Genomic DNA, 10,108 nt, shown 5'->3' on the forward strand with positions numbered 1-10,108 from the left:
CAAGAATACAATATTATTTACACTTGTTCTTATAAATAAAAGCTAAAATGAAAAAAAATAAACATAAAAGTGAAAAATAAATTAAAGTTACCATACATTGAAAAGAATGGAATAAAAACTTTATCAATGAAGGTTAAACAATTACATTGTTAAATTTAAAAAGCCATCTTCATAATCATCATCATCATCATCTTTCCTCACACTGTCAGAATTATTTATGTTATCGTCTAAGGAATTGTTATTGTTTTCCAATATTCCATCATCTGTAAACAACTAGAAAGTTTGTTTCAATATTGATGTACACACATACACACACACCACACCACACACGACACACACACTCGCATGTTTAAGTTTGTATTGAATTTAACTAAAGTAGTTAGCATGAATTTATATAGGTATACTAGCGGTCCGCCCCGGCTTCGCCCGTATGGTACCTACATGTATAAACTATCCTATCTCTCAAGTTGGATCGAACTGCACATGGTGTGCGAATTTTATTATAATCGGTTAAGTGGTTTAGGAGTCCATTGAGGACAAACACGAATGACACGAGATTTATGTATATATATTGAGAATTAAGACTAATGAATTAATATTGTTATCATCATCACTACATAGTATAAAACAAAGTCGCTTTCTCTGTCCCTATGTCTCTTTAAATCTTTGAAACTACGCAACGGATTTTGATGTGGTTTTTTTAAATAGATAGAGTGATTCAAGTGGGGGGTTTATATGTATAATAACATCCATTAAATAGTGGAGAAGTACTGTTATTTTTGAGGTTTCTAATGTGATTTCGTAAATAATTACATTTTTTCCACTTACAGTGCAAACGCAGGCACCCTACGAGTTTTATCAAAATAATGTACTAACTATAGTACACATTGAAAAGGTCTACAGAAAAGTCCGTGATGGTATATGTCTATCTCTTATGGATAACCCACAATAACTTTTTTTGTCATTTACTTTTTACGACAAATAATGGCTAATTTTCGAAGCGATTTTAACCAATACAGCATTAATCCTTAACCAATTAAAGACCTTGAATACATTGTTCATTTAATATAGATCTATATGGCCCTTTACACCGTATGATTTAAGTGAATATTTTCGAAGATATTACAGATTTAAAAATTGCGGGATGTAGCGTTTGCGGCGGTACCAGCCGGCCGCCCGGCTATATATTTTATACCCGTGCGAAGCCGGAGCGGGCCGCTATGTTTTTATATTCAACGTTCACAGTTTTTCTGTAGTGTATTTAGTATCAGCATTGCACCTGTGCGAAGCCAGGGCCGGGCGGGTCGCTAGTTAATATTAGATATATATTAGAAAATTTAACTTGTATTGGCAACACTGTATTTTGTCTGTGGTTCTTTTTCTTCTTGTACGCGGTGTGTTATGTGTGGTATTAGGCAATGTGCTATTGGAAACAATATAAATAAGTTTATGTAATCGCTGTTTTCATTTAAACCCATAACTTAATAGTTAAGTAATAAAAAAATTGTTTTGTATAGAAGATTGTTGATGTACCCTAATAGTTTATTTTTTAGCCTAAGGAATAAAATGTACCAATGGAAGGTACTTGTTCCCACAACACAGGGAATCCTAGAGTAGGAACAATTCAATTTCTATGTATCTTATATTTTCGAAAAAAAAAAGTTATTTTTTATTGTTATTTAATTTTCGCGGCCGACCCTTTCTATCTATCTTGCACTTTAAACTATCTCTCCATATACACAATCATCAAATTGTTATACTTACCTACTTTCACTACGTTTTTATTTGTACGTATTTAATACTTAACAATCGAATTAGCGTCTGGCTAATTAATTTTAGATTATATTATGTTTGAAGAACATAATATGAAATTTACAGACATTCTAAAATAATTTGAATTTTTTATAAAAACGAAATAAAAAATTGCGTCTGGCACCTATTTAACAACGAAAAAAACGTCTTGCAATAAAAAAATTATGTCTGATGGATCTATCTAAAGGCAAAATATTAAAAATTACGCGTTAAAAAATGACTTTAAATTAAGGAAATTATCCTGTGCAGATGAGATGCGCACTAAAAAACGCAACCACTGCGACCAGCCAGACAGCCCGGACTCTAACCGAAATAGCAAGAGGAACAGTGTATCAAAAAACCAACTATACTAAAATGACTTTTTTTTTAACGTTAATAGCTCCCGTACCATTAACAAGGACTATCAGTTGAATACAATCGCGAGCTTCTTGATCGCGAGGAATTGAAATGAAAACAGTGACATTTACTGAGAACAACTCCAATGACGTATCCATAGAAAGCGCTATAATTGCAGGCTCTAACTCGATAGCCATCTCGATCAGAACGGATGCTGACAGGCGCCATCCCAAACACTCGCGCGATGCGGAACCACAGCGCGGCCGTGCTGTTCACTACTACGCTCTTATTCATGTTTCCTGAAAGAAATCTCTTCTCCTAGTTAATCAATAAAGTAGCCTTTTAATAAAAATATTATAAAACTGAAGAGTTTGCTTGTTCGAACGCGCTAATCTCAGGAACTACTGGTCCGACTTGAAAAATTCTTTCGGTATTAGATAGCCCATTTATCGAGGAAGGCTATAGGCTATTTATCATCACGCTAATAAGACCAATAGAAGCGGAGCAGTGCGAGTTAAACCGCGGAGCACAGCTAGTATTTTATATGTAGTTTAATATTTTTCTACTTACAACCTTATATAACCAATCGTCAATATAAAATAAACTAAACTTATTTCTGTGTTTATTGAAGCCAATCGTAACACATCGATCGTAATTACAACATAATGACCATCAGATACGAGATAGCTTTAAAGATTTAGCTTTTTGATTAATCATTGCAACGGACTATAAAAATAAAATGTAAGAGTACATTTTCATAATTATTGTATGACTTTCTAGCTAACCTTAATTATAGCATTACAATACTATTACATTCATCATTCTAATTATAATGCCTACATATTATGTACTACCTGTTTCGTACTACTATTTTTTCTATTTTTGTGTCATTCAATTTGCTAGAAAGTTCTGCTATCTTTTTACAATGACTGATAACTATATAATAGCCAATAAAATAAATAAATAATAAAAAATAAAATAAATTTGATTTTTTGTCTATTATTTTTAAAGTTTTACATTGTGGGAAATGGAATGGTAAAGCTAAAGCAAAGAAAACGAGGAAATGTGGGTTCTTTTTCTCCAAATACAAACAAATTATTATTATGTATGTTATTCGAATCACATATTTATTGCTTGTATTTCCAACCATATATTTAAAATATCTATTGAAATTTAAATAAACTTATAAGCATAATATGAAGATACTATAATATAGATGCAGATTAGTTATGCAGGTTCATAGTTCACTTAATAATCCTTGATTAATTCCTTAGTGCAAGCGTAACTAAATAATTAGTGACGAGTCATGTACGATATTAATCGAGAGTCTGGAACTGAAAGACTACAGCGAGACTTGTCACTATTGCTGTGATCGTCTGTAACAAAAATATATTTATTTTTTGACACGTCAAAATATGTTAAAATATACTCAAAAGACTGTCCGTTGTGTTATGGCAATGAGTGTTCAACGCGTCATGGCATGGCTTATTGCATTGCCACGACGCCACAACGTTTTAAAGCGTCAGCCTCAATAGGAATTTTGCCATGCGAACTTTCTGCGTGATTGTCACAACGTAAGTGTTTTAATTTGAGCCATAACACGAATTTTACCATAGGTATGTATCTTTTACTGTGACCACAACGCGTTGTGAGCTATTTTTAGCACAATGAGCGTTATTAGTCTTTATGCGCAACTTTTCTACTAAAATACATAAAAGTTATATAAATTTCTAAAGAATAGAAAAAACATGATCACCACGCAGGATTCGAACCCGCGTCTTTTGCAATTCCGGGACAACCGTGACGTCTAACCTCTCGGCCAGCCTTGATCCCCCCAGAGCAATCGAATTTATTCTGCTCTTTCAGTTTTGAATGTCTAATATTAAGAGCTATTACGCACTGTCGACCAGTCGCTGGCGACTCAGTCGCCGGCGACTGTGACTTACTATAGTTTAAATAGGGGCTTGCGCACTTAGTCGTCAGTCGTCCAGGAGTAAGTCCAGTCGCCGGCGACTGGTCGACAGTGCGTAATAGCTCTAACCATACCGTAGCAACCAAGGATCTTTCTATGGTGCATACTCCAAGGGGCGTGCAGTAAGCTTTCTCAAGGGCCAAATCGCTGAATATTTTCAATTGCTTTACAACCTTTTTTCCAAAATTTTCAGCTCGGTATTTAAATCGCTTTAACGTCACGCAAGTCTTTTCAACCTGAAATTTTATCATATATTTTATTATAAACTTTAATAAATGTGCAATAATGTTATACCTGGATATATTTTCAAAGTGAGGAATATTAAAAAACATTACAGCCATGCTACAATTTCTTTTTCCCAGTGGACTCATAATTTTACCTATTACATAATATGATTATGCGGGTTTTTCTTTGAAAACGCGGGCGAAGCCGCGGGCGGAAAACTAGTTGAGAGATGAAGAAAAACTAACCTCTTTATAGATGGATTGATACGTTTCAGTAAATTGTATCATTTCTGCTAATTGCGTGATGGACATAGCAATCAAAAACCCAATTATTATGATGTACTCAGTGGATAGATTTTCTGTGTATTGAAAATATTAATTTTTAACTTTACTCAGTCTTTAATCTTAATTGGTACATACACATTTTAGGAGTATGCACATTGCACATGCCTATTTAAAAGAAAAAACTATATAAATGAGGAAAAACATATTTTTTAAATAAATAAAATAATAATTTATTTTTATCTTTATATAAGGATATCGTCACTGAAACAATAAATATTAATAGATTAATATTTATTGTTTCAGTTTAGTGTGTTTCAAAAATTCTTTCTTTCTTCCGACCGCTAGTTTGAAATAATATCAAACTTACCGTGTACGTACGCTCGAACAATTACCAAGTACACACCGATAGTAAGTCTGTAAGCGTGTAAAAAGAATATAACAATAGTTTTTATTTCATTGGCTTTATTCGCTCGCCTGTAGATGGCGATAGTGGACCAATACGAGTGGCAGAGTACTCGCAGCCTTCTGGACAGAGACCACGCGAACACTTGGGATGTTAGTTCAATATCTGGAAATAGTAAAAGTTTTAATGCTTGTCCTGAGCATAACATTAAAAAAAATTAAAGGATAACATAGACATAGGCATAACATTTCACAAACAATAACACAACAACTAACAAAATAATAACTAAACATAGAAAAAAATGCTAAAAATAACATAGAAAAGAAAATAACCTCCACTGGTTTGCGTATCCTTGGATCATAAAACTCTCAGCATTTACTGAACTTCATTGACAGTGCTGATAATCAGCGCTGATATCATTGTACGAAAGATTACACAAAACTTACCGCTGCCAATCATACCATAAAGTCGTAACAATTCTTCGTTAATAATTTGCAATGAATTCTTAATTTCCACGTTCAAAATAAAAAGGCGTATTTTTACCGCAAACAAAACGCAATACTCCAACTGTACAATTGCAGTGAAACATTTGAACTCTAAAACAAAAAATGTAGCTCGCTTTACTTCTAAACTTTGTTCTCCCCCGCTAATCTTAAAAACTACTGGTCCGATTTGGAAAACTCTTTCAGTGTTACATAGCCCAATATAAGAAGTGTTCGTCTGTTATAACGCGCTAATATCAGGACCTAATGGGCCAGCTTCAACAGTTCTTTCACCGCTGGGCAATGTATGGGCGAAACCGCTAGCTGTTATTGATAGACCACAATATATTTATTTAAGACATTGTCTGTGAAACAAGAGGTTCTCTATACAATTCCTGGGCATTGTATAAATTACCTATGTAAAGTATGTAATGGAAAATATTTCATACATCGCCTGGACGCCCGAGGTATTCTAGGTATACATTGCCTAGGTATGGTATAGAATACATTTAGAGAATAATTATTTTACTTACGCCATGAATCCAGAATACGCAAATCAAACGCAATCTTCATCTGCATTACCAGATACGAACTTAAAACACCAAATATTATGTATGTGTTTTGTCTCTTGTTTTTAGATTTTTCCGCATAACAACTATCTACCTGACTATTTATCTGAAAATATGTAGAAATATTTGATACTCAGTCTTGATAAAACCAGTAAAATTTTGCGTTAATTATACCATTCATAGTTTAAGAATATCTGAAATCCTTTCAGACATTTTTATGATACTTTGTTTGTTGCTTTTTCTCCACCTAGATCATGTTTCAATTTTAAAGACATTATAAGTCTTAACTAACTATTTTTTTCTAAATGCTGCAGCTAGTATAATTTTTTTTTATAAAATTGCTTTGACTGTCTTTAACGATTCGAACGATTGGATGATTTGCAATGACTCTATTATACTAGTAGACGCGGCATACGCCAACATCATTGCACTAAAAAACAGCGTAATTTATACATACCTACTTACTAACGCATTATCACCAATACAGTTGTTCTCTCTTTCACTCTCACGCACGAGACATAATACATGTCTCACTCATGTACTTCGTAATAACAACTGCCGAAAAAGAATGTCCAGCCACGACGCTGAATGGTGCGTGACTAAGTGAAACTCGGGCACTTAGCTGAGTTTTTTCTTGCCAAAATAGAGAGCGGGTAACGTATCTAGCTTTTTTATATATCATAGATGATTTGGAGTAGAATTAAGCTACACTTTCCATTATGACCTGCAGATATAAATTTCTATAAACTCACCTTGTCCAATTGAATCAAGTTACTTATCATGACACTCTGCTCCCTGGCTCCACCCACGACGACAGACTCTATGATAACCAGAGACACTCCATAATCCAGTGCCCAGAACCACATCCAGCGGTCATTTACTTGCAGAGTTGCTGTTCTGATCACGTTGTATGTGTAGCCAATGTAGCATATACCTGAAATAAAATGTTATTAATCTATACAGGTATTATTAGAAAATTAGAAAGAGGTAAAGTTACTACGTTTGTACGTTTTAAGGGGATTTTTTTGAAATGGATAAGGGTAATCTTTGAAAGCAGATCCGATCTTGAAAGAAATTACTGATTCTTTCACTCACAGTCTACAGAACAAAAAAGAAAAACTATTCTACTTATTTACGTATAGCTTTCAGGTAGTAAAAGCGCTACCACCGCCCAAGAATAGTAACTCCATAGGCCTATGATAATGGCCGTCGGCCGGACGTCTAAAAGGGTAAAAAGAATGATACAGGCCTAATAACTGATGCAATAAGGCTGAAAATATGAAAAACTTGGTGATCTAAACAAGACATTTACAGAAAACTACTCCAACGAAATATCCATATACAGCGGCGTAATTGCAGACGCTAACTCGATAGCCATCTCGGTCAGAGCGGATGCTGACAGGCGCCATCCCAAACACTCGCGCGATGCGGAACCACAGCGCGACCGTGCTGCTAACTACTACGCTTTCAGTCATATCTTCTGAAAGGAAAATTAGAATTATAGTAAGTTGATATAGCTAAAAGCATGATTTAGGCTACACTGTGACGGGGACGGACCATGCCGAAGCCAGGAAGAAATGAAACAATATCAATTCAAATTTCAACGCCGTGCCCCGTCCGTGCCACGGTCCAACATGGATTACTATTTACTTCATACAAAAAAGTATAGAATAACTAGGTTTCCACGTCTTTGCCCGCGTTTTCAAAGAAAAACCCGCATAGATCCCCCTTACTGTAGGATTTCCGGGATAAAAGTAGCCTATGTCTTATTCTGGGTCTTCAGCTACATACCAAATTTCATTGTAATCAGTTCAGTAGTATTTGAAAGAGTAATAAACATCCACACATCCTCACAAAATTTCGCATTTATAATTTTAGTAGGATGTTTGATCGTGCCCCGGAGATGTAGCGTAAATCACCTTTAATACATTGATAGACTTACAACCTTTACCCATAGTCAATATAAAATAAGTTCTTTACTTATTTCTATGTTTATCTAACTACAAATGGCGTTACATTGATCGTAATTACACCATAATGACAATCAGATACGAGAAATATGGGTTTAAAGATCAACTTTTTTGTTCTATCTTTGGAATTACTCGTTATATTGTAACAGCAGTCAGCAATATGTGTTTTATTATAGTATATATTTATAGATTTTTAAACAGGTATTCCACGAAACGGTCGATGCATTTCTCCTAAATCTATACGTTCATCCACTTTGTATTTTAGGATTGATTACAAGAATTTTTTACTTTCAACGTTGTAGTTATTAAATTGAAGGCCTGTGCTTGTTATTAAAACTAACACTGGGCCGATTTTTCAATGCTTGGATAAAACTTGCCGGCCAATAAAGTACTAGGTACACGATAAAATTATTAAAATGTCACGTAAACTATCAAAAACGGGCAGAATACGTTTTTAAAATGGTAGTTTTATACATTATTCGACGAATAAGTTTTAACCAAGGATTGAAAAATCAGCCCTTAATAAACAATGCGTGTCTTTTTTCAATTGACTGCCTCCTTGGTACAGTGGTTGACGCGTGAGCGTAGCACCGAGGTGTCCTGGTTCGATTCCCGGTGAAAACGAAGAAAAAAAAAATATCTCGGTCTGGTAGGACACAGAAGGTTGATCACCTACTTGTCCCTAAAGAAAATCGATCAGTGAAACAGATGCATATGTCGCAGGCAAATTGTACTATTTCGCTGTTTACAAACGGCGTCTGTCACTTTACAAACGCGTGGCATTTTGTAATATGTCGAGTATTCGTAATCAGAAATTTTTGGTTTGGATAAGGGGGTGGGTTAGGTTAGGTTCTTGTTTTTAAAACTACAATTTCTGCGTATTACACAATTTGCCTGCTACATATATAATGCATCTGCCTTCGCTTACACACTTATTTAATTAATGATATAAAGAAATTTATATATCTTTCGGCCTGACAATTCAAATCTAACCTGACTTTACGCATTTCCAAAGATAGGGTCTTTGGAAATGCGTTGCGAAATCTGCTCATCAAAATATTCATGGGTGGTAGTGATCGTTTAAAGGCGAACCACTGTCCACTAGCTCGGTTCCCGACTATATAACAACTGAAATTAATTCACACTATACCGAATATTATGTTCTGTCATGTTATCTCAATGATTACTAAAACAATATTGAAAAAAATACCAGTGATTTTTCACCTGTAATTTTTTCAATCTTGTTTTATATACCTACTTTTGTAGGCTTATTTGTAGGTATATTTTTCCTGAAGTTCACAATCGTTTTGATTGTATTTATTCTTAAAAAGTAATTGTATTTCTACTTGTAATGAGAGATGATAGATAACAGGAGAGCATGATATTATTATGGCACAATTGAATTCCTTCAGCGCATACTTCAGTTACAAAACCGCGCTCAAGGAAACTACACCTAGTTTCTGTTATCCTGGTACTTCTTACGCGAAATCATTAACAATAATATGAATTAATTATTTAAAATGGGTAAGTATTCAATGAATAATGGTTTTATATTTAACTAGCCTTCCGCCCGCGGCTTCGCCCGCGTTTTCAAAGATAAACCCGCATAGTTCCCGTTCCCGTGGGATTTCCGGAATAAAAACCATCCTAGGTATGTGTTAATTTTCTAAGTTTCCCTCTATATTTGTGCTAAATTTCATAGTAATCGGTTCAGTAGTATTTGCGTGAAAGAGTAACAAACATACACATCCATCCTCACAAATTTTCGCATTTATTACATTATAGTAGGAGTAGGATAGGATATAATATTAGTAGGATTAATTTGATGAAATTGACAGTGCGTAAAATTGTAGAGTTGAGTTTCTGTCACGGTATGGCAATGCCACATACACGTGACAGAGGCCACGAGCAAAAGCTTGTATGTATTAATTATTATTGTTTCTTAAATAATTAACACTATTGAGAAATAGTTGAGATGATAGGAATTTCATTTTTCGAAAGTTGATTAAAATTTTTCTGCATTTTTCGTTCTTTGCTGTATTTAAAACAAACTAA

General features: G+C 34.4%; 1 protein-coding gene across 1 annotated transcript; it reads right to left on the minus strand.

Moving 5' to 3' along the window:
* Positions 1–4,532: 4,532 nt before the first annotated feature.
* LOC149479136 (uncharacterized) lies at positions 4,533–8,038 on the minus strand. Its single transcript, XM_089709071.1, has 7 exons — positions 8,035–8,038; positions 7,396–7,563; positions 6,836–7,017; positions 6,048–6,189; positions 5,479–5,628; positions 4,997–5,197; positions 4,533–4,703 (listed from the first exon to the last, which is right to left on the minus strand). The coding sequence occupies exons 1-7, from the start codon at positions 8,036–8,038 to the stop codon at positions 4,564–4,566; spliced, it is 987 nt and encodes a 328-aa protein (XP_089565197.1). The 3' UTR covers positions 4,533–4,563.
* Positions 8,039–10,108: the final 2,070 nt, after the last annotated feature.

Source organism: Colias philodice, chromosome 21 (assembly GCF_061535455.1).
Source record: "Colias philodice isolate Cphi_HAF_F1 chromosome 21, ilColPhil1 Martin Lab GWU primary, whole genome shotgun sequence".
Lineage (NCBI taxonomy): Eukaryota > Metazoa > Arthropoda > Insecta > Lepidoptera > Pieridae > Colias > Colias philodice.

What these genes read in the sequence shown, in the direction of transcription:
- LOC149479136 (XM_089709071.1), bottom strand. An exon ending in TTATGGTATGATTGGCAGCG is followed by an intron (nt 5,198 to 5,478) that starts GTAAGTTTTGTG and finishes TACTATTTCCAG; the next exon opens with ATATTGAACTAACATCCCAA. An exon ending in TGTTCGAGCGTACGTACACG is followed by an intron (nt 4,704 to 4,996) that starts GTAAGTTTGATA and finishes TTCAATACACAG; the next exon opens with AAAATCTATCCACTGAGTAC.